Raw genomic sequence first — 24,479 nt, forward strand, 5'->3', positions numbered from 1 at the left:
TGCTCACAGCTGAGATTTATTACAGGGAAAGGGGACAAGTACAATCAGCCAAGGGGAAGCCAGGCCAGCTTGCAAGAGTCCTGTCCCCGTGGAGTCACACAGACGTACTTAGTTCCTCCAGCATCAAATGTGACAACATGGGAGAAGTGTTGTCTCCCAGGGAAGCTCCTCACCGACTCGGTGGCCGAGATTTATTGGGGGCTGGACACGTAGGCATCCTCTGCCTGGCATGTACCAAAATTCCAGGCTCCCAGAAGGAAAGCAGGTGTTCAGCATAAACCAGATGATTTGCACAGACAGTTCTCAGGGGCATCGAGACACGCTTGTCAGTTAGGGAACAGTGGGGACACCCCCCGATCAAGTTCCCAGATGTTAGCCCAGGACCATCCTTGCACCCGGCCTTTCCGAGGACAGTCTGAGGCCTGCTCTGGGACTCTGTCTTGCACATCCCGTGACTGGTACTGTTCTCTTTGGACACTTGACTTAAGGTGCTGTCTCCCAGGATTCTTCACTGTGAAGCTGTGCTTTTCCCCAGTTGTAATTCATATGTATTTTGAGATTGAAAGTTTGGTGAGAAATGGGGATATTTACAGTTTTTTTCATTTTTTAAATCTCAGTGAGGACTCAGAGATTCCTGTTTTATCCTGTGGGTGATGATTGTCCCGTTTATTTTCATGTTCACATTATCCCGATTTGGCCAGCAGGAGCCCCTTCCCGCTGCCTCTGGTGTCTTTTGTCCCGTCCCTTTGTTCTCCAGCCCCTCTTTACTCTGTAGTGCAACAAGATGTCCAGGCTCGCTTTGTACCTTCCTTGCCCCCCCCACACTGGTACCAGCCGTTTCTCGAAGGAGCCCTGGTTCCTTTTAGGGGGAGAATAACGTTTAAAAACCAGGACCGTGGTATAGGTGTGCTCGTTGCCGTTGCCGTGTCACTGTTCCTGGGCCCACTTAGTGAACAGAGCTGGAGGACATGCGTGCTCGTGTGTGTACATATGTACACATATTTACATCTGTACTTATTTATCTGTTGGTCTATCTGTATCGAAAAACCACAAATTCACAACAGTACCTCCAGTTTCATCCAACACCATAGGGTTTATTCTGGTTTTCTCCTTTTTAATATTTGTAAGCCCCTCCTCTGACAGTACAGATTGGCTCCCATTATCCTTATGTGTGTGTGTGTGTGTGTGTGTGTATATATATATATATATATATATATATATATATATATTTTATCCTTATATATTTAATAGTTTGGTCAGTGCCCCTGTAGGTAGCCAGGCTTATCACCGCACCCCTGCCCCCCAGAAATAAACCTGCATTTATATGCTCAATGATCTTCAACAGATGGTGGTGGGAAAACTGGGTATCCACATGCAAAAGATTGAAGTTGGATCCTTACTTCATACCATTCACAAAAATTAACTCAAAATTGGTTAAAGACCTAACCATAACACCTGAAACTATAAAACTCTTAGAAGAAAACATAGGGGGGGAAAAAAAGCCTCACGATGTTGAGTATGGCAGTGATTTCTTGAATATGACACCAAAAGCACAAGCAACAAAAGCAAAAACAGATAAATGGGACTATATCAAACTTAAAAACTTATGTGCAACAAAGGAAACAACGGAATGAAATGATATGAATGGGAGAAAATATTTGCAGAATATTAACAGAATGGGAGAAAATACTTGAAAACCAGATATCTGATAAGAGGTTAACATCCAGAATATAAAGAACTCACACAACTCAACAGTAGAAACCACATCACCCAATTAAAAATTGGGCAAAGGACTTGAGTAAACATTTCTCCAAAGATGACATACAGATGGCCAACAAGCATATGAAAAGATAACATAACTAATTATCCGGGAAATGCAAATCAAAACCACAGTAAGGGGGCTTCCCTGGTGGCGCAGTGGTTGAGAGTCCGCCTGCCGATGCAGGGGACACAGGTTCGTGCCCCGCTCGGGGAGGATCCCACATGCCGCGGAGCGGCTGGGCCCGTGAGCCATGGCCGCTGGGCCTGCGCGTCCGGAGCCTGTGCTCCGCAATGGGAGAGGCCACAATAGTGAGAGGCCCGCGTACCGCAAAAAAAAAAAAAAAAACCACAGTAAGATACCACCTCACATTAGTTAGGATGGCCACTTTCAAATAAAAAGAGAAAATAATGAGTGTTGATAAGGATATGCAGAAAAGGGAACTGTGCATTGTTGGTGGAAATGTAAAATGTTGCAGCCACTGTGGAAAACAGTGTGAAGGTTCCTCAAAAGTATTAAAAATAGAATTACCGTATGATCCAGCATTCTGCTTCTAAGTACATATCCAAAAGAACTGATAACAGGATTTTCAAAGAGATATGTGCATTCCCATGTTCATTGCTCTAGTATTTACAATAACCAAGAAGAGGTGGAAGCAACTTAAATGTCTGCTGACAGTCACACATGGTCATAGGTCGTGTTCCCCTCACCCCCTGCACCATGTGCCCCAGTTAGTCATGCTTGACATTAAGTTTATAAGAGGAAACTGTGGAATTTTATGTACAATTATTAAGCTTTTCTGTGTGGTCAAGACTTGCCCTTTTTCTTTTCTAATGTAAAAATTTAAAGCTATAAATTTTCCTCTAAACGCTGCTTTGGCTGTGTTCCCACAAATTTTAACATGTTGTATTTGCGTTATCATCCATTTAAAAATCTATTCTAATTGCCCTTGTGATTTTGTCTTTGTCCCATGGATTATTTAGAAGTATATAGCTTAGTTTCCATATTTCAGGGGGGTTTTGCTATTTTTTGTTTTTTAATTTTTGTCAGGAAAATATATCCTGTGATCTCTGTCTTTTGGAAGTTATTGAGACTTCTTTCATTGTCCAGTACATTAATGAATGTCCAGTTGTACTTGAGAAGAACATATATTCTTCAGTTTGAAATGGAGTGTTCCATAAATGTTGATTAGATCCATAATTTGGTTGTTCGTACCTTCCCTATTCCTACTGACTTTTTTTGTTAGAGAAGTCTGTTAAAGACTTTAACTCTGTGCATTTATCTGTTTATTTCTTTAATTCGATCAGATTTGGTATTTGGTACTTGAAGATTGTGTCCTCTTGATTAGTTGGCCCTCTTTATTATGGAATGTCCTTCTTTTTTTTTTTTTTTTTTTTTGGAATGTCCTTCTTTATCTATAGTAACACTCCTTGGCTTGGGTTCTACTTTGTCTGATATTAGAATCAGCCAGAGCCAGCTTTGCTGACTTTGTTAATGTCTTTTTCCATCCTTCTACTTTTAAAAAATAGTTTTAAATTATGATTAGATATTATCTAATTATAATTAGATAAAAGGAAGGTAAATACCTCTTACGTTAGTGCAAAATGAACACACCTTATTGTTTTAAAGATGTAAAAGCAAGAAAAAGTATATCATAAATTCATCCAAATTTTAATCATTGTGTAAATGCCATTTAAAAAAATCTAAATGGAAAATTAATTTATAGGTCAGTTTACAGAAGATAAAAATCAATGTCGGGGACTTCCCTGGTGGTCCAGGGCTTAAGACTCCGTGCTCGCAATGCAGGGGGCCCGGGTTCGATCCCTGGTCAAGGAACTAGATCCCACGTGCTGCAACTAAGACCCGGCACAGCATGCACGCATGCGTGCATGCATACATAAATCAATACATTTTAAAAATCAATGTCTATTTCAAACTTTAACTAAAAAGGAAAAAAACGTTCTCTGTCCTCCCGTTTTTTTCTTCAGCATATTTGTCTTTTGGAGAAAACATTACATTCTGAGACCACTTTTTTAACAACAGTGACAGATCAGGAGCTCCCTAAGGTCACCTTTCTCCACACGTGTTTGAATGGAAGGAAAACCAGAATCCTGTCAATTCTTTGGTGTGTTGGTGGAATTGGTGTTTCAAGCAGGAAATCAACTTCTTTGTTCTTCCTTCTGCTTCACAATCTCCATAATGAATTTGACTCAGCTTATCTATGTGTTCATTTCTTCCTGAGCCATGTCAGTATGAGAAAAATTTTGTGAGATAGTCTCTCATCATCTTTAAAATGTGGCTCCACAAATATTTGTGTTTGACTTTATCCTGTGTCTCTTCACAAGTGTCGGGTTTCCTCTGGGAAGAAGTGCTGCTGGGAGGATTCGTGTTCCTCCCGTGTTGTCTGATGGGGCGTATTTTATAAGCCAGCATTTGGACATGTTCTGTTTTCTCCATTTGGGCCTTTCCCCCTCTGCTCTGGCTTAATTTCTAAAAGCACATTTTTCCTAACCCCCAGGCCATATCTGTCTCCTCTTCCTAATCTTAACTGCCTGTATCTAAATATTTAACACTTAGAAAAATCCTTGTGGGTTTGCACCTCACTGGACATTTTCAAAGGATAGTTTGCTTTTATTGTTTTGAAAGAGTTTGTTTTAGCAACTCTGTACCAGTTTAATTGAACAACTGATGTTTAAGAGTTGGATTACTGTATATATAAATATATATCTTGACTTTTTTACTTTCCGTAAGTATTTTCCCATGCCATTTAGAAACTTTCAACAGCATTGTTTGAAGTTGTAAAATATTCTGTTGTGTTTGTATTGTAATGTATTTCAGCGTTTCACGTTGTTGAATAGCTAGGATTCTCCCACTTTTTCACAATATAAAATAACTCCAGAACTGAATTCTTCTCAGAAGTCTTGTATTTGAGATGATATATCTAGTTTCGATTACTGAGGCAGAGGCCACAAAGGCTGTTGATTCGTATTGCTCGATTGCTTTCCAGGAAGGATTAGGTTTTACGTTTATTTTCGCTGATGTTTTCCAAAAGCCAGGTTAATAAACACTTCTGGAATCAGCTGTCGCACCACAGGTAAGACCTGTAGAACGCAGACCTAGAATGACGCTATAACATGAGTTGTTTTCACTTCAGCAGAGGCAGAGGTTTACTAAGTGTCATTGTTTAATCACGAAAAGTGTTTTGCCTCACTGAACGCACACAGAATTCAGTTCTCTAGTGTTTGTCAAGTACCTAGGTGTGCTAGATGGATAAATATAATAAAAGAGATGGTTCCTGTCCGTCCGGAGTCCAGACCCTAGAAGAGAACGACCCGTAATCATCTCAATGTTTTATAGTGTAATAAACTGTACAGATGTGAAGTGACTGTGTGAAGTGCTGATGGAGGGTTGAGGAGAGCAGCTATTTGCGCCAGAAGATCAGGCGTCGGCGCTGAAGTGAAATGGGGGAGCAGAGGCATCTCGGGGAGAGGCTGCCCGGAGGGGTCCTTCAGGGCGTGGGGGGATGGGGAGGCCCGTGCTTTACAGGTGAAAGCCTCGCTCCTGCGTTTCCAGGTTATTTTATTCCCTTTCCAGGGTGCACGCAGCCACCGCTCTTACTAAGGAGCTGTTCCTTGTCTCTGGCAAACGCCTTTAATGGATGGTCTTTAATGCTTTTCTCACTGTCTCCTGCTCTCAGCCTGTTACTGAATTATATAGCTGAATAGAACAAATGGATCTCAGCCTCCATTCACCTCCGAAGGAGTGAGCGGCCTTAAGGAACTGCTTTTTCCTGCAGCGGGCACAGTGACCTATATTTCAGAAGTACAGAGTTGTTAATAAAGGAATGTGCCATCATATCTCTTTGGGAGCCGTACCAAGTGCTGTGTCAGATTATGTGGTTTGGTGATGATGGGGGGCAGGGGCCGTCTTAAGACTTTCAGAATTTTGCTTTGCTAATACAAAAGTCATGGGTAGAAATATGTACAAGTGGGCAGTGCCAGGCTATGAAAACTATCAACTGTTACTTGAATCGTGAAGTTTGATAGTTCTTTTAAGGACATGGTGAACGTCTTATGAAATTTTGTTTTCATGTTTATTTTAACAGGATGAAAGTTAAAAAGCTGCCCATGATTCTAGCTCTGCATCTGAAAAGATTTAAATACATGGATCAACTCCATCGATACACAAAACTTTCTTACCGGGTAGTTTTTCCTTTAGAACTTCGTCTATTTAACACTTCAGGCGATGCAACCAATCCTGACAGAATGTACGACCTCGTGGCCGTCGTGGTTCACTGTGGAAGGTAACGGGGCCGTGGGCCATGGTGGCAGGATGCTCGGTGGTGGGCAGGTGCACGCACAGGATGCTCGGATATGCAGGCCCTTTGGAGGCTTCCGTAGCCCTCGGTGCTGTAGGACGAAAATAAGTTTATTTCAAATGGATATTTCAGATGCATTTTACCATTTCCTTCTTAAAACCTTTACATATTAAAATAGTGTGTTATTGCCTGGATTTGATACTTGTTCTTATTATTTAAATATTATTCTGGGAACTTGAAGTCCTGTTAGTTTTTCGTTTCCTTTTTTCTTGATTATTGGTAAAAAAAAAAAAAACACTGCTTAAAGCGATTTTACAAAATAAGTTCTTTCTGAGATTAACTGGATATGTTCATCATGTTAATGATTGTGAAAAACACTTTAAAAGGTTTTGGAGATAATCTTCGAAGATAAGCTTCCTGATTTTATAAGTCCGTGTGTTTCCTGTTAGCCAATAGAGTGTACTATCTCATCTATAGATCTTAATTTATAGAATAGCTCAAAAAATTCTCAAACCACAGGAGTGTCACATAATCAACATTTATATTTGGAACATACAGTCTTCATTGACTATTTAGAATTTCCTGTAATAATTTTATTTTTTATTTATTTATTTTTGGCCGCACTGTGCAGCTTGTGGGATCTTAGTTCCCCGACCAGGGATGGAACCCAGGCCCTGGCAGTGAAAGTGCCGAGTGCTGACCCCTGGGCCTCCAGGGAATTTCCTCCTGTAATAATTTTAAAACAGGTCACTCATCCTTTTCCCCCTGGCTGTTGGAAACTTGTACTAACAGCGTGTTGTACTCCAGCCTCTCCTTAGCTGTCCCTCCCTCTCCCAGCTTTCTGCTCAGAATATGTCAGGACAGCTGCGAGGGAGTCCACTTCTGTCACAGTCTTTAACCTCCATGGTCTGTGTCAGCCCATCTCCTGCCTCTTATCCTCAGCAGTAATCTTTGTTTTCCATTTTTGGAGCATGATGTTTCTAAAGAAGAGCGATGACATCTGAACAGAGGAAAACGACATCGGGTACCTTACAGAGCCCTGGTGTAATGATCAGACTGGAGGTTTATTTTAGCATAAAAAGTGGTGTTTTTTTTTTAAGTTTTGAGGTATTTTCCTCTACAGTGAAAAAGTACTCTCTTTGTGTCATTTTGTCACCTAAGATATTCATCTCAACTATGGAATCAAAGATCTGAGGAAACTTGGAGGCAGCTTATTCTTATATCTGAGGTTGCTACTTTTAAAATAGTATTCACCATAAAGAATAATCTGTGTTGAAAATTACTTCAAAGTCTGTAATATAATAATTGTGGTAGAATTATAATTTGATTTAAAAAGTATATATAAGCTTTTATAGTGAGTCATACTTAAACTGGGAGAGGTTAAAAATCTTTGACGTGTTCTTTGTAAAGTATTTCTTTTAGGGACTTCCCTGGCGGTCCAGTGGTTAGGACTCTGCGCTTCTACTGCAGGGGACACGGGGTTCGATCCCTGGTCAGGGAACTAAGATCCTGCAAGCCACGAGGCACAGCCAAAAAAAAAAAGAATTTCTTTTAAAAGAAATAATCCCACCTTTATTTTTACATTTTTCTAGATTTCTGTATTCCAGATTTGTTGAAAATGAGATGCAGAGGCAATTATAATAATTATAATGGTGCTAAGAGTTAAGTACTCAAAGCTAGCACCAATAATACTAAAAAAAAAAGTCACTTGTTTAAAGAAGTTTATGAAGTTGGAGCTTGATTTCAGAGCCAAGGATTTGATATCTTTACTTTTTCCAGCATCACATGGAATCCTTCCTCAAGAAAAACTATTGCCGAGGGTTAAGACTCAGAAATAACTCTACATGCATTGTTTTGTAGTTTAATTCAGCATGTTCTGCCTGTGATCACCTCTCCTCCCCTCAAAAAATGCTAGAAATTTTTATTTCAATCTTTTATAGAAGTAAATTGGAAAATTACTTCAAAAATAATAATTTTAGGGCTTCCCTGGTGGCGCAGTGGTTGAGAGTCCGCCTGCCGATGCAGGGGACGCGGGTTCGTGCCCCGGTCAGGGAAGATCCCACATGCCGCGGAGCGGCTGGGCCCGTGAGCCATGGCCGCGCTGAGCCTGCGCGTCCAGAGCCTGTGCTCCGCAACGGGAGAGGCCACAACAGTGAGAGGTCCGCATACCGCAAAAAAAAAAAAATAATAATAATTTTAAAAGGCACAAAGAATTTTATAGTATAGCTTTATATAAAGAGAATACTGGTTATATCTCTCAAAGTAGAGTACTGATTATTTGGTCTTAAAATTGAATGCCAGTTCAGATCAATGTAGCTTGATCTTTCGGGGGAAAGAATAGGTAAGGAATATTTTTATCTGTTTCAGTTTTTCTACTTTACAGAACGTGGAATATAGGGCATAGAAGAGCAATGCTAATAAACTTTGTATAAAATTAACTTTTATTTCTCTTTGTTTTAGTGGTCCCAATCGAGGCCATTATATTGCAATAGTTAAGAGTCATGATTTTTGGTTGTTGTTTGATGACGACATTGTAGAAGTAAGTAGTTTCCTGATTTCTTGTTTTTCTTCAAAGTTGTGTGTGTATTTTGCTCTTAACTTTTTCCTTCCAGCTTCTCATTGTATATGACAGGTCTTCAGATTGTAGTCTGATTTCTACTTCTTGCTCCCTAACATCCAGTCCCATTGCTATAATGGTCAGCTAACCTTTAAAATGTTTAGAGGGCTTCCCTGGTGGCGCAGTGGTTGAGGGTCCGCCTGCCGATGCAGGGGACATGGGTTCGTGCCCCGGTCCGGGAGGACCCCACGTGCCGCAGAGCGGCTGGGCCCGTGAGCCGTGGCCGCTGAGCCTGCGCATCTGGGGCCTGTGCTCAGCAACGGGCGAGGCCGCGGCGGTGAGAGGCCCGCATACCGCAAAAAAAAAAAAAAAAAAAGTTTAGAATAGGCACTTCCCTGGTGGCACAGTGGTTAAGAATCTACCAGCCAATGCAGGGGACACAGGTTTGATCCCTGGTCCAGGAAGATCCCACGTGCTGCGGAGCACGTAAGCCTGTGCACCACAACTACTGAGCCTGCGCTCCAGAGCCCGCGAGCCACAACTACTGAGCCCGCGTGCCACAACTACTGAGCCCGCGTGCCACAACTACTGAGCCCGCATGCCACAACTACTGAAGCCTGCGTGCTTAGAGCCTGTGTTCCACAACAAGATAAGCCACCTCAATGAGAAGCCCTCACACCTGCACAGCAACCAAGAGCAGCCCCTGCTCGCCACAACTAGAGAAAGCCCACGTGCAGCAACGAAGATCCAACACAGCCATAGATAGATAGATAGATGGATAGATAGATAGATGAATAAATAAAACTTTTTAAAATGTTTAGAATAAAACAAGGGAAATCTTTCAAACAGAGCTAGTTTTAAAAAAAACACTAGGGCTTCCCTGGTGGCGCAGTGGTTGAGGGTCTGCCTGCCGATTCAGGGGACGCGGGTTCGTGCCCCGGTTCGGGAGGATCCCACATGCCGCGGAGCGGCTGGGCCCATGAGCCATGGCCGCTGAGCCTGCACGTCCGGAGCCTGTGCTCCGCAATGGGAGAGGCCATGACAGTGAGAGGACCGCGTATCGCAAAAAAAAACAAAAAAAACAAAAAAAACCACACTATTAACAAAATAACTTTTTGAGCTATAAGGCACAGTAAAGTATGCAAATTTTAAACAACTTAAATTTTTACGTGAATGCACACATGCACACACACACACACATAACCGCCATCTAGATCAAGATACAGTATATTTTCAACACCCCAAGAAGCTCCCTTATTCCTCCTCCTGGTCAGTACCCACAGCTTTCCTCCCCTACCCACCATCCCCTGGAATCCCCTATTTTGAATTTTACTATGTTACTGTGATGAATTTTGCCTGTGTTTGAATACAAGGGGCTCATCCAGTGTGACTGCTTTTGTGTCTGGCTTTTTTCACTCATCAGTACCTGTGCAGCTCAGTCTTGTTGCCTGCAATAGTAGTTCTTTCTTTATTGCTGTCTAATTTTCCATTGTACGGATATACCACGTTAGAAACTTGACTTTTTGTCCATTGTTGACTATTACAAATAAAACTGCCTTGATTATCCTTGTACAAGTCTTTTGTTGGACATAGGCCCTCATTTTTCTTGGGTATATTTTAGATTGAACCATATGAGACAGCCATTTTTGTAGGTCCCCAATGGTTGACAATTAGTGGTTTCCTATAGTTCAGCCTATACCCAGGAATAGAATTGCTGGGTCACACACAGGGTAATTGGATGTTCAGCCTTAGAAGATGATGCTAAACATTTTCCCCGGCATCTGTGCCATTCTACATTCCTCCCAGCTATGAATGAGAGTTCCATTTGTTCCACATTCTCACCAATACTTGGCATCATCCGTCTTTTTAATTTAAGCCATTTGGATTGTGCAGAGCTGTTTTATGAATGAGAAAATGAAAGGCATTATTCTAAGAAAGGTTGAAGATTTTATTGCATTTAAGCAGTTCAAAGAGCTTGTCTTTGTACTAAAGTTTATGTTTTGCCTCACAGAAAATAGATGCACAAGCTATCGAAGAATTCTACGGGTTGACGTCAGATATCTCAAAGAACTCTGAGTCTGGCTACATCCTTTTCTATCAGTCCCGGGACTGAGGGAACCGCAATAAAGAGAGACTTTCTGCCTCATTTCTTCTCTGGTTATTTGGGAAAGGATCAAGCACCAGTGTTCCAAGAAAAGAGAAATGCAGGAAGCTCAGGGGGCAGTAGCACACTTTGCACACAGTAAAGCAAAGACTGGATTAACACGCTGTTCCTACCGTGGTAGTTGATTGATTTGCTCAGGTATCATGCTGTCTGCGCAGTTCCATACAAGGCAGTGAAATCAGAGATACCAGCTCCTCTTGTAAAACAGCCTTCCAGTAATTGACATGCACTTTCTCTTCATTAATTGCACCAATAATGATTGAACTCCTTGGGGGTGCAGTAGAAAGAAAAGGAATCTGTGAGGTTGTACTGACAATTGCAGGAGATGATGTTGAACACACTGCATACATTTGCCTGGTTGAACACATCGAGAAGCAATACTGGGTGGTCTTTTCAAGCGTAAACCAGAAATACTTTTGGGCCCAACACTTGCAGTTGCCTTCCTGATGTAAAGAAACTAACAGATACTAGAATCCAGTGTCAGGAAGACAAATACGTTTGCTTCTCTGAAGAAGCTTATAATAATATACAGTATATGTATATCTAGGGAACAGTTGGTCAAAAGTGGCTTTTTGTTTCCCCAAGGGGAAAGACTGGCTTTGTAATTATAATTTTTTTCCTTATTTATTTTACTTAAAACTGGTAGAGTCTAAGTATTGTATGAAGTGCCCATGATTCTGTCAGTAAATTTCAGCATATTTTTATTAGTTTTTGTCAGTTTAACTAATCCTTTTGTTTGTTTCTGTTTTTAAGGTGAATTTTAAACTCTGTTTTAAATCATAAGTTACCTTAAGAAAAATTGCAATGAGAGGAGGTACATATTCTTTTTCGGGAGGAACTGATATCTCTGGCTAAATATTTGTCCTAGTTGTCAGTTATTTCATGCAGTTTTAATTTCAGTAAAATTAAAAACTATCCCAAATTCCCTGTCATTGTGGAATGATCTAAGAAGTCCTGGTGCAGCAGTGGTGTGCGGCCTTGAGAGTTCGTCAGTGCTCTGCTTCAGGTTGAGGCCACGTTTGGAAAACTCATGTCATAGCAGCTACGTTACTTTCAAATGTTCTTTATCCTGGAAAGAAGTGATCCATCCCAGCCCCAGCTCCTGGAGAGCTAACAGACCCTGTGAGGGTTACATTTTAATGAGGTCGACCAGAAGTACTTTGAAAGCAAGTCTTTTTTTTTTTTTTTTTTTCCCCTTCCACCTTTACAGATGTTATTGGAATTTAACTTTGTGTTTAAGACTTCATTCTGTTGGCAGTTTCAAGAAGTAATATGTGTGATGTAAGATGTATGTAAACCGTTGCAGTTGACACTTTGCCATGCATCAAGAAGTTGTCTGACGGTGGCCGAATGTAACTTGCTGAAAATAATTGAATATATATACAAGATAATAGCAATCAGGCCTTAGATGTTCCTTATTCATGTTTTTTCCAGGCAGGAATCTTTTTCTTTTAATCGTTGTAATTTTGTAAACTTATTTTACTAATACTGTTGAATCTGAAAAACAAGCAACAAAAAAATGTTTTGTCTGCTGCTATTATTAACATTTATTATCTGTATCTTTTAGCTCAGGAAATGACTTCACCTGTTCGTTCCATGGATCGATCTTTAACAGGGTCACTTAGCTAATGGGACTGTTGAAACAGATGTACTGGGAGAAAATGATGATATATTTTGACAGATTGCTTTTTAAGAGACAGTTTCTAAAGCCTTACCCTGGCTGGAATGGTTCTGGTACAAATCATATGGCCTGCCTGATCTACCACCATGGCACAGAGAATCACAACCAAGAATGTGGGCAAGGTGATAGCTGCGGAGGTGGATGCATTTTTTATTTTGAGGGCTTCAGCCAAATTGTCTTGGAATTTAAAGCGAAATTTCTGCAGCTTTCAGTATGGAGACGAGGAGTAACGTGAAGCTGAACCAGTTTTTCCTTGCGTTGGGCCGCAACATGTATGAAAAAGATAGATGAAGTCATTTGCATAAAGGTACAGCATTGGGATACTATGTTGTGTTTGTTTTTACATTTTGCATTTAAAAAAACATACAGTGAAGTAAAAGCCAAGGTTAAATTTCCTATTAAAGCAAGTTCTAGCGTTGTTTTTGAGTTCCATGGTAGTCACACACTGTTCACATCTACACCCTTTTTAATAGGATGACTTGTCAGGAGGGGATGATGGGGTGATGGTTGTCAATTTTCTTTGTACACTCTGAGTGCAGCTGCACCTACGTAAAATGTTTTGAAGCTTCTCAGAAATACAGTATACTTTAAAAACATGTAGGGTTAGGGTCGGGGGGAAAAATGCAGATATAGTAAGTAAGAAAAGTGACCCATATAGAACACGTTGTGAGGTTGTGTGCTGGTCCGACTGATGGAACTGAGGGGCGGGTTTCAGTTGTAAATGGTGGCTGATTGCTGTCTAACTGTGTACTTGTTTGTTGGGATGACTATCCCATATTTTGTATATTGGAATAAAAATTTCTATAAATTATCATAACTGAAAGTAAATATTCTAAATTAAGTCTCACTTCTAAGTCACATGGCTTCTGTCTTGGCGGCTTTACCTTTAGAAGCTGGCTCGAGACAGGAGCCCTGAGACTTTAGGCAAAGAGAAGAGGTGAGGAATGTAAGATATGGGTCTCGTCGCCTCTGACCATCCGTGTAGGGTTTTTTCTTTCCTTGACGGTAGTAGAAAGACCTCACTCCCATAACTTACTACTCTTGATACTTTCTTTAAAGCTACTTTTCAATAAAGATTCTCTCATGAGGTATTTACCTGGGAGTTGGGAGGCTAAGGCGCTCAGGTCCTGGCTCCTCAGTGAATTTAACTGTGTGACCTTGGGCAAGTCACTTAACCTCTCTGTGCTTCAGTCTCCCTATCTTGTAAAATGGGAGTAATACCTACCTCACAGGGTTGTTGTGGGGATTGATTAGATATAATGTCTGTAAAGCATCTAAGGTTCTTGAAGAAGGCGCTATATAAATACAAAATAATATCTATTAAAGTTGGTTTATTTGTGCTTGTGGGGTTTTGTGTGTTTTTTCCTTTTTTCCTCAGATGCATTTGCAAACTAGAAGTACACACTTCGGACACTGTGTTACTGGTTTTGCTCAGAAGTTACTACTTTTGTGACCCAAAGAGATTTTCCCGGAACACATCCCATTTGTGTAAAATAGCATTCCGTACGTGCCTGCGTGTTTCTTCAGCACGTACCTTGCATTTATTTGTCTTTATTTAGTAGCATTGTCTTTCCCCAAATCCCAAGTTTAGAAATGTAAACTTAGAATCTCAGAGGGCAAGATATCTTACCAGTCACTGTTGCTAGCACCCCTCCTCCCTTCCAGGGTAGTACTTGCTCCTGTAAAATCAGCACTTGAACTTGAGGACTGGAAGCTTCGTCACCTGTTGAGGGACTGCTGTTTATTTATCCTCACCATTCTTCGGAAGCCTGGCCTGGAGGCGCTCTTGTTTATTCACGTCTCTGAAGGACTGTTCTCAGAGTGGACACAGCACCCGGAGGTGGGGAACTGAGACAATCATCTGTATCGTGTTGAACTTTGAGTAAATGACACTGTCTGTTTTCAAGAGTTTTTCGTGGACTGTTGAAAAGCCAGGACCACCCCCTCCCGTTTTCCAAGTTCCCTTGTCTTCCAGTACCTGTGCCTGTTATTTGAAAGCTCTTCCTCTTCTCCTCATTGATGTGTTTTCTGTGACAACCCTTTTTTTTTTAAATCTCCAGAGCTCCTGAAATAACCCATCATTTTTGAGTTGAGCATGTGATAGGCCCTGGACTCAGCATTTTACCTTTTTAAAAGATTCATCTTGAAGACAGTGTCTATGAGGTTCATTTTACAAAAGAGGAAACTAAGGCTTTTCAGAGGTTGAGTGATTTTTCCCAAAGTCACTCAGCTGGAAGGTAGTAGATCCAGGTGTCAGAGGACCTGAACCCCTTGTTTCCCTGTGGAAGGTTCTAAATTACTCTCAGGAATTCTCCCTCAAGCAGCCACTATGGACCCCTGATTTCTGAAGAAACAAGCTTACACGATTCGTCATATACCGCTTAACTATAATCCACCTTAATACTGGGTTCCTTTCTTAAGTTTCCTCACCTGCTGTCAATGATGTGCCCTATAATTAAACTGATCTAGGACTTAATGAAAACGTCATACCTTCTAATTGTTTTCAAAGAAGCAAAACTCTTTGAAGGTCAAAAAAACAGTCCCACTCTACTGATAAGTCATTCCCAAATCTGGATAATTAGCAGAATCACTGGAGGAATTACAACCGTTCAGATTCCCGAGATCCATCCCCGAAGATTTTGACTGAAGATGAGAAATCGAGTTCTCAAGGGCTCCCAGGTGATTCTCATCATCCAGGTTTGGGCCTGTGTTAGAACTCACCTGAAGTTCTAGATCAGGGTTTCTATAAGTTCACTGCCAATCTGGAGTTGACCTGTTGGGAGCATTGTCGGAAAGTGAAATCATCTAAGGAATACTCATGGGATACTTAAGAGGGACAGAACTCTTGTCTTTACGTACAGCATTTGAAGGGCTGCCGTCTAGGGGGTGTTTTGCTTCTAGGGTTGAGTTGGGACAGAGCAGTGGGAAGAGCAGAAAGGCCCTTAAGTACAAGGGAGAGCTCTCTGTTGGTTCTGCAGTGAGAGAAGATAAGAAATGAAGCCTCGAGCAGGCGCGTCTTACCATTGGCAGGTGGGGTGCCTAGACTGGCTCGGAGGTTGTGCTAGAAAAACAAGCTCCTTCCCACGTGAGGCTGCAGGGACAGGGCGGACAGGGAGCCATGCATCCTAGGCCAGGGCTCGTATTAGCTCCACATCACACTGCCCTGCATCTTTTAAACTAGCTGGACGTCGGGTGCTATCATTTACCGCAGGGAGAATCTAGATTGCACTGGTCATTAGGGTGGGAAGCACCCCTTCGCCTGTCCCTGACTTGAAAAGAGGTAGGTGGGTTGAGCAAAGCACACCAGTCTCTAGGTTTCAGGTGGCAGGAGTTGATTTCGTATTCCTTCAGTTTGTGCGGGCACAACGGCCTTGGGTGAACCTACCCTGCATTAAAGACGCACTCCACCGTCTCTCAAAATACTTTCCTTTGGAGAACACTCTGGTTCTTCAGATTTAGGAACCTCCGAATTGTGGCCAACTTGATAGAAGACATTAAAAAGTGACCGAGGAGCGATGGCTTACCTTGTGCGGTGGTGCAACCCTTGCCCAGTAAATCCTGCAAAGTGCATGTTGGGTCATTGACAAGATTGCGGAAGAAGAGACGTGATTTTACTGTACTCGGCCATGTCGTTCCAAAGTCTCACCCGCTGCAAGGCCCAGGAACAAGACAGTGATCGCATACTGTCTGTGCACATTTTGGGGTGATAAAAGAAATGATGACTTGTGTTGTTTATAACCTATTTACTGAAACTTCTGTTTGCTGGTGGCTTTTCCCTTCAGGAAGGAACCATTTTCCAAATGGAGTTTGTTTTAGGATGCAATATGAATTCTTGGGCTTCCCTGGTGGCGCAGTGGTTGAGAGTCCGCCTGCCGAGGCAGGGGACGCGGGTTCGTGCCCCGGTCCGGGAAGATCCCACATGCCGCGGAGCGGCTGGGCCCGCGAGCCATGGCCGCTGAGCCTGCGCGTCCGGAGCCTGTGCTCCGCAACGGGAGAGGCCGCAACAGTGAGAGGCCCGCGTACCGCAAAAAAAAAAAAAAAAAAAAAGAATTTCTTGGCTGGACTTGACTGGTTAGTTTTTAATAACCTGCCAGAGTGTCGCACTTATTTAAGGAAAAATAAAAAGTGATGATAGGATGGTGAGGAAAGTAGACTTACAAAATGGCCTGTCTGTGGATGAGATGATTAGATGGGATCATGGAAGCTTCAGAAAATATAAGCATCTTACCTATTTTCCCCGCATTACATGTATTTATCATTCTAAAAGCCATCTCAATTATTGCACTCTGCCCAAAAGATGTATATTTTAAGTTCCTATCGTGAACCCAAGTATGAGCGATGTAGTGTCTGGACTTCTATACATCATATCTACTCTTTTACCATATATTAAGCTATTGACGAGAACCGGTTTGAACTTACATTGATTTACTAAATGTAGTTACCAAGTGAGATAAGGCTTAAGATCCTATCCCAAAGCAGGCAGGCAGGGGTGGGGAGATTTGTGCTCTGAGAAGGAAATCCTGAGCTGTGGTGTGGAGAGGGGTCTGGAGGGGCCAGAGTGGGTGTGTGTGTGATGAAGCTTCAGGGCAACAGGACTCTGCCGCGGGCTGGCTGGGGTGCAGGCGAGGGGAGCAGTGTCTAGGAGGACTTCTGGATTTGTGTCGCTGGCACAGCTTACGAGACAGAAGCCTTCTGCTGAGAACCCTGGAGGAGGGCCAGGCTTGGGGGTTAGGTCATAGTACTCCACGGTATGAATACCACGGTTTCTTTATAAGCATTTGCTTTTTTTTTTTTTTTTTTGCAGTACGCGGGCCTCTCACTGCTGTGGCCTCTCCCGTTGTGGAGCACAGGCTCTGGACGCACAGGCTCAGCGGCCATGGCTCACGGGCCCAGCCGCTCCACGGAATGTGGGATCCTCCCGGACCGGGACACGAACCCGTGTCCCCTGCCTCGGCAGGCGGACTCTCAACCGCTGCGCCACCAGGGAAGCCCCATAAGCATTTGCTTTTAACAAACTCACACTGCCTGGCAGTTCGGGGAGGCCTAGCCCTGATGGCCAGGGAGTCACTGGAATTCACACGCTCAGGATCTGTTAGCCTCTGTCCCACATGCCACGGGGCAAAGCTTTAACAGTAGAATTTGAGATTAGGTACAAAGTTGAAATGGCTCTTGTACTTCTGAGATAATTACTCTGTGGCCAGGGAACTCCCAGAATGTGTTACAAGGTCTACAGTGATTCCGAGGTATTTAATAACTGAGGACAGATTGATAAGCTTAGCAGCCTCATGGTGAAGAATGTTGGGTGTCTTGAAAGCTTTTATTGGAAATGAATCGTATCTATCCTCTGCTCTGGCATAAATAATTTCCTTCTATGGAAAGGTGATACGTCTTAAGGACCGTGGAGGGGCTTTAGAACGAGAGAAAAAAAAATGCTGTTGAAGGGCAACTTGCAAAGTTTTCAAAGGAAGTTTTGTGAAGTGAATTTACTGCTAGACAGATTGAAGTCCAGTCCGATGAATCTGATGGACCTGCCCCAGGAGCCGGGTGCCACTCTGTGAGATGCAGGCGTTGCAGTCCCATAGGAGGAGGGCTGATTCCAGGGCAGCCTTGCAGTCCCGGGTTCACTGGTATCGAACATGCTTCCATTCTCTCCAGGGGGATCTCTTGTCAGAGATAGCTGCTGACGCGACAAGTTTCTCTGACACAGGTCTCTTGGTATCTTTCCCGGCACCAATCTAGATCTGAACTGGTGGTCACTTGGTGACTTGCCTTCTCCTTTATATGCTGACCTAATCAGACACACATTAAGTGGGCAGCGAGCCAGCCCTTCAGAGCCCCAGGACCCAGTCCCATAGCCCATAAGCCTGCTTTCCTCATTTATAAAATGGCAAAAGTAAGGCTATCTTGTAGGAATGTCATAAATGGAATTGAGATACATGTAAGATACACCTGGTACAGTTCAGGGCGACAGTCCCTCAACAGCGTTGTCTAGAAACTTCAGCGGAAACCTAGTACTGATTTCTTAGATATTGAAGAGAGCTATTATGTGAAAAGCATCACTTCAGTTGTTGCAGGGGATGTAAAGATGCCTAAGACACCATTTCTGTTCTCACGGCGCTCACAGTGTAGAAAATAAGCTCATAGTTGAAGGAGAAAGACAAAACGTGAGTAAAATGTTCTTCAGTTTCCACAGGAGCTGTCAGAGGAGACTCATGTGGTTTAGAGCGCATCCCAGCCCCGCTGCACGTGTCAGCTGAGCAAACGCCGGGCTTCATTCAGCTCCTGGCCTGTGAACTAGACATCACTGTGGATGCTGCCTGAGGGCCCAGGGGGTGAGGACTGCACTGCAGGGGCTCAGCCAGTGCCAGCGAGGATCTGTTGATGCAGCTCCTGTGATTGGGCACCCACTGTGTGCCACCAGCTTCCAAGAACACAGAGTGAGGCCTTGTGCAGCTCAGTGAAGGAAACAGGCAAGCCAGTAATTAACTGCAAGGATACAGAGTGTGGAGAGCCCTGATGGGGACGTAAGTAAGACAATGCAGGAACACAGAGGCAGAGCATCTAAATCAGACTGCAGGCAGGGAAGGCGCCCAGAGGAAACGCCACTTGAGCCGAGCTTTCCAGGAGAAGTGAGGGTTAGTCAGAAGAAGGAGGGGATAGAGAGGGGACGCCTCTGATTATAAAGAAGACAGTATGTGAGAAAGTGCTGTGGACAGGAAACGTCGCCTCCTTGGGAGGTGCGGCTGTAGTGTGGCCAGAACCAAGAGGCAAGGAAGGTGGGGCTGTAAATCCAAGAGCGTAATTGATCAGGTAAGGAGTCTGGATTTTCCTAAAAGGCAGAGAGGGGACCTCGGGAGGGTTCTAAGCAGAGGACTGATTTCTCAGAGCGACGCTCACGAAGAGCCTTTTAGTAGATTCCTCCTGCCTGGAAGAGGAAGACCAGTGAGAAGGCTGTGGTCATCCAGCTGAGAAGGCGTGAGAGCCTGGCCAAGGGGCGGCTTTGGGGATGGGGGGCGGGTTTGGGACACCAGATGCTGAGATAGGATCTTTAGGACGTGACTGCCGTGGTGGGGTTCTTGCGGGTTCTCTTGCAGGCCGTTTGGTCCCTCTCTTCACGCTCCGGTGGGGCAACCTCACCTACGCCACGCCTCCGACTATCAGCGATGCTAGTGACAACTCTTTACCTCTTGCCTAGGTGCCTTGAGCTCCAGGCCCTTCTAGCCAGTTGTCACGTGGGCCGCTCCATCCAGATGTTACACAGACACCTCAGACTCAACTGGCTCAACCCCCATCCTGCCCTCACTCACGTACACAGGTCAGAGACTGGGAATCGTCCTCCGTGCCTTTATGTCCATCCTGCCAATACATCCAGACCTCAAGTCCTCTCAGGACGACCCTCTAAATCTCCTGAGCCCACCTACTTTGATATCTCTAGACCATGGCTTTGGTCCAGGTCGCCACCACCTTGTGCCTCCCAATCAGCATTTCGGCCTCCAGTCCTGGCCTCGGTAAATCTGTTCCCCGCAGTGAAATTTGAGGGCTCTTGTTTTTTTTTTTTTTTAAATTTAATTTATTTATTTTTGGCTGCGTTGGGTCTTCGTTGCTGTGCCCAGGCTTTCTCTAGTTGCAGCGAGCGGGGGCTACTCTTCGTTGCGGTGCGCGGGCTTCTCATTGCGGTGGCCTCTCGTTGCGGAGCACGGATTCCAGGCCCACAGGCTTCAGTAGTTGTGGCTCGCGGGCTCAGGAGTTGTGGCTCGTGGGCTCTAGAGCGCAGGCTCAGTAGTTGTGGCGCACGGGCTTAGTTGCTCCGCGGCACGTGGGATCTTCCCGGACCAGGGCTTGAAACCGTGTCCCCTGCATTGGCAGGTGGATTCTTAACCACCGCACCACCAGGGAAGCCCCTGAGGGCTCTTTTTAAAGCGCGCACACTTCCTGAATACATGCTGGAAGAACTCATCTAAAACGCACACATGAAATGGGACCGAGCTACTGCAGAACGAGATCGTGTGGCTGATTCACTGGGAATCCTCAACACGAGCCGCTTCACTGCTGTGTCTTAAACGGAGCAAGTGTTTTGCTGAGTGCAAATGTCTGAATATTCATTAGGTGGAGATTTTGAAAAATGGCTTAAAAATTTTACATCCGTCTTCTGTGCACATCATAGAATGTTTCCTGGAAGTAGTCAAGGGAGAAATCAGACAGCCAGCTCCTTGTTCCAATGTCATTCCCTGGATAAAACCTCTTTGCCCCATTGATTTGAAGAAATGCCACCTCCATCAGGTCCTGAAATCCCGCATGAACTGGGAGCTCTCTGGGGCCCTCTCTTCGGCTTCCAGACCTGCCTGTCTAGTCCCAGGACCACATAGCTGTGAACCCCATGGTCTTCACGTCTTAGTAGCACTTCAGTGAAAAATAATACAGACAAGCATACAGGAATGCCTAGTGCTTTCTGTCTCTATTTAATACATTTCAGAAAGTATTTGGGCACTGATTTTTTTTTTCACAGAACGCTATTGGCGTCCCGTGGAACACAGGGCATTCCCTGGATTTGAGAAATACTGAACTTGTACATCTTGCTTTAGAAAGGCCCAGCAGGCCTGTTGACCCAGGAGGAGGTCAGACTCACGCGGCTTTTACTTGCACCTGCTCCGGCCAGGTGTCGTGCAGGAAAGCTTTCAGGTGTCTCGTCTTGTTTAATCCCCACCTCAACCCTTTGGAGCAGCGGCCACGCCCTCTGTTTTACTGGGAAGGGTGGGAGATTCAGGGGCTGTGTTCCGACGAATGTCTAATACCTACCGAGCAGTGTGCCAAGTGCTGGGGTGGAAGGCTGCTTCTGCCCATGCCCTGTCCTCAGTCATGCCGCACTGTGGCTGCAGCCCCAGGAACAGGAGTGACGGGGCGACTTAGGGAGCACTTGTGAGCAGGCCGGGGCTCGCCCTACCCTCGGACTGCCTGGCGCTTCTCCCCTGCGGGAGCTGGGAAAGAGGGGGCTGGGATCTGGACCCCGGAGACGCCGGGCTCGAGTTTGCAGCCTGCACAGTGGACTGCCCTCACCCTACCTCCACTCCCAGGCCCAGCTTTTCTGCCCCGGGCCTTAGAGCAGGCCGTGCCCTCTGCCCTCATCCTCATCGTACCCTCACGGATCCCTCAGCAGGATGTCACTGCCGCTCTGGGCCGTCGTGTCCTGGGCTCTCCTGGCCACCAGAGGGCCGTGGCCGGCCGGGCCCCCTGCGGGCAGGATGGATCCTCAGGAACGTATGGAGCTGCCTCTCAAACCCAGGACCCGCCACGGCGAGGCCAGCTGGGTAGAGCAGTGACGTTTACGTGATGCAATAACGCAATACGGCCCCCACCAAAGTCCTGGGCACGCGCCACACCTGCCCCCATCTCCCTCGTTTACTCAACAGATACTTACGAACCTCCCGCCGAGGCACGGGGCTAAACATCAGATTTACCCGTTGTTTCCATGGAACAGTGTCTCGGGGTTCAGGCTGCGGGTCCAGGGTTTGAGAGCATCAAAGTGGAGAGATCATCACAAACTCGCAAAGGGAAGTAAAATGTCTGGACACACCATCCAACCATGAAGGAGGGTCCTTCCTGCACCTGCACTGTGGACGCCAGCGCCCCTGACGCTGTGCACGTCATTGACCTTGACTGCTGAAGCCTAATTCTCCAGTTTATGAAAGGATATTACCTTGGTGAGCAGTGTGAGACGGGATCAGAGTTCCGTGCAGGGCAGTGTTTGCACAGCTCAGCCCAGCTTTTTGGTTTCCCAGCAATTGTTATGGAACCAAGAGCCGGTGCCGCGATCCACTGATGACTCCGGAACAGGGCGGGCAGACTGGGGGTGTGGAGAGACGGGAGGCCACTCCCCACAAGTGCTTCTAGCCTAGTGCCGTTTACCCTTTACATCTCAGCAACTGCTTCTGCAACAGAGCAATCCTTCATTTTGATATTTTATGCACATAATTTGGTTCCATGCGGGAGTCTTGTCAAACTCAGGCAGTGAGTCGCCAAAATCAAGGCGGGGGTGAGTTGAATGGGGGAAATTATTGTTTTCTCAAGGATTAAAATAAACTAAGAGGATGGGTTATTACATACTCAATAATGTTGGCCCCTTGATTAAAAATACAAATGTAATTCAGCTCAAAATCATCCTCTAGTTTGCTGTTCTACAAAATTAGATTACAGTCATAAATGAGCTGACTCTCTTAAACACAAGCCGTTTCCCTCACGTCAACTGTCTCTGGAGAAACAGCCTTCCTAGCTTGGATTTTCCATGGATGGAATTTTGGCCAAAACATTACTAATCTGAACATTTGTATCACGCTTCCTACAATCATTAAAGGCTAAGAGGCAACATGGCAGAATGGGGAAGCTTGGACTTTGGAATCAGCTCAACCTGGATTCTTTACCTGACCAGCTGTGTGAGTTTTGGTCAAGTTACTTAACCTTTCTGAGTCTATTTTTTCAGGTAAACAAATGAAATAAATTAAAACATTTAAAATGAGGATAACAATGTCTACCGTATACGGTTGTTTGTAGGTGTTCAGATACTGTATATAAAAGTGCATAACATAGTACTTGGCAAAGATTAGGCCCTCAGGTTATGGTAACCAGTACTATTACTAATGCTTAGTAGAACTCAGATTAGAAGACTGTACACATTGGTTCCAGAACCCAAGGGCTTTTTCTTCATCGTAGAAAGGGAAATACACTAAGCCAGTGGTTCTCAGTTTCTGCAGCTCATTAGAATCTCCTGGGAAACCTCCAAAGATTCTGCTTTTTTTTTTTTTTTTGCAGTATGCGGGCCTCTCACTGCTGTGGCCTCTCCCGTTGCAGAGCACAGGCTCTGGACGCGCAGGCTCGGCGGCCATGGCTCACGGGCCCAGCCGCTCCGCGGCATGTGGGATCTTCCCGGACCGGGGCACGAACCCGCGTCCCCTGCATCGGTAGGCGGACTCTTAACCACTGCGCCACCAGGGAAGCCCCAAAGATTCTGCTTTTAACTGATCCGGGATGAGGCCGGGTGTTCTTCCCTTTTTTTTTTTCAATTGAAGAATAGTTGACGTACAATATTATACGATTTCAGGTGTACACCATAGTGATTTGAATTTATATACATTATGAATTCATCACCACGGTAAATCTAGTAGCCATCTGTCCCTGTACAAGGTTATTACAGCACTATTGACTATATTCTCCATGCTGTACGTTACATCCCCGTGACATTTATTTTAGAGCTGGAGGTTGGTACCTCGCAATCCCCTTCACCTATTTCACTCATCCCCCCCACCCCTCCCTCTGGCGACCACCTGTTTGTTCTCTGTATCTATGAGTCTTTTTCTGTTTTGTTATGTTTGTTTTGTTTCTTAGATTCCACATATGAGTGAAATCATATGGTATTTGTCTTTCTCTGCCTGACCTATGTCACTTAGCATAGCACCAGCTAGGTCCATCCATGTTGTCACAAATGGCAAGATTTCTTAGGGGCTCACATATCTTTTCCAATTAGTGTTTTCATTTTCTTCAGGTACATACTCAGAAGTGGAATTGCTGGATCGTATGGTAGTTCCATTTTTAAGTTTTTGAGGAACCTCCATAGCCGCTGCACCTATTCACATTTCCACTAAGAGTGCAGGAGGGTCCCATTTCTCCGCATCGTTGCCAACACTCGTTATTTCTTGTCTTTGACAATAGCGATTCTGACAGGTGTGAGGTGATACCTCATTATGGTTTTGATTTGCATTTCCCTGACGATTAGTGATGTTGAGCATCTTTTTATATGTTTATTGGCCATTTGTATGTCTTCTTTGGCAAAATGTCTACTCAGGTCCTCTGCCCATTTTTAAACGATTGTTTGTTTTTTTGATATTGAGTTGTGTGAGTTCTTTATATATTCTGGATATGAACCCCTTATCAAATATATCGCGTGTAAATGTCTTCTCCTATTCAGTAGGCAGCCTTTTCATTTTGTTGCTGGTTTCCATCACTGTGCAA

The 24,479-nt window shown here is 44.4% G+C and overlaps 1 protein-coding gene across 1 annotated transcript in view; it reads left to right on the forward strand.

Annotated features, from left to right (window-relative positions):
- Positions 1–11,714, forward strand: part of USP12 (ubiquitin specific peptidase 12) — a 48,541-nt gene extending 36,827 nt beyond the window's left edge. The window contains exons 7-9 of the mRNA XM_029210320.1: positions 5,865–6,062; positions 8,538–8,616; positions 10,646–11,714. Of these exons, the coding sequence (XP_029066153.1) occupies positions 5,865–6,062; positions 8,538–8,616; positions 10,646–10,747 (379 nt within the window). The 3' untranslated portion in view covers positions 10,748–11,714. The remainder of the gene's footprint in view (positions 1–5,864; positions 6,063–8,537; positions 8,617–10,645) is intronic.
- Positions 11,715–24,479: the final 12,765 nt, after the last annotated feature.

This window comes from Monodon monoceros, unplaced genomic scaffold, assembly GCF_005190385.1.
Source record: "Monodon monoceros isolate NGI ecotype Baffin Bay Population unplaced genomic scaffold, NGI_Narwhal_1 Super_Scaffold_8, whole genome shotgun sequence".
Lineage (NCBI taxonomy): Eukaryota > Metazoa > Chordata > Mammalia > Artiodactyla > Monodontidae > Monodon > Monodon monoceros.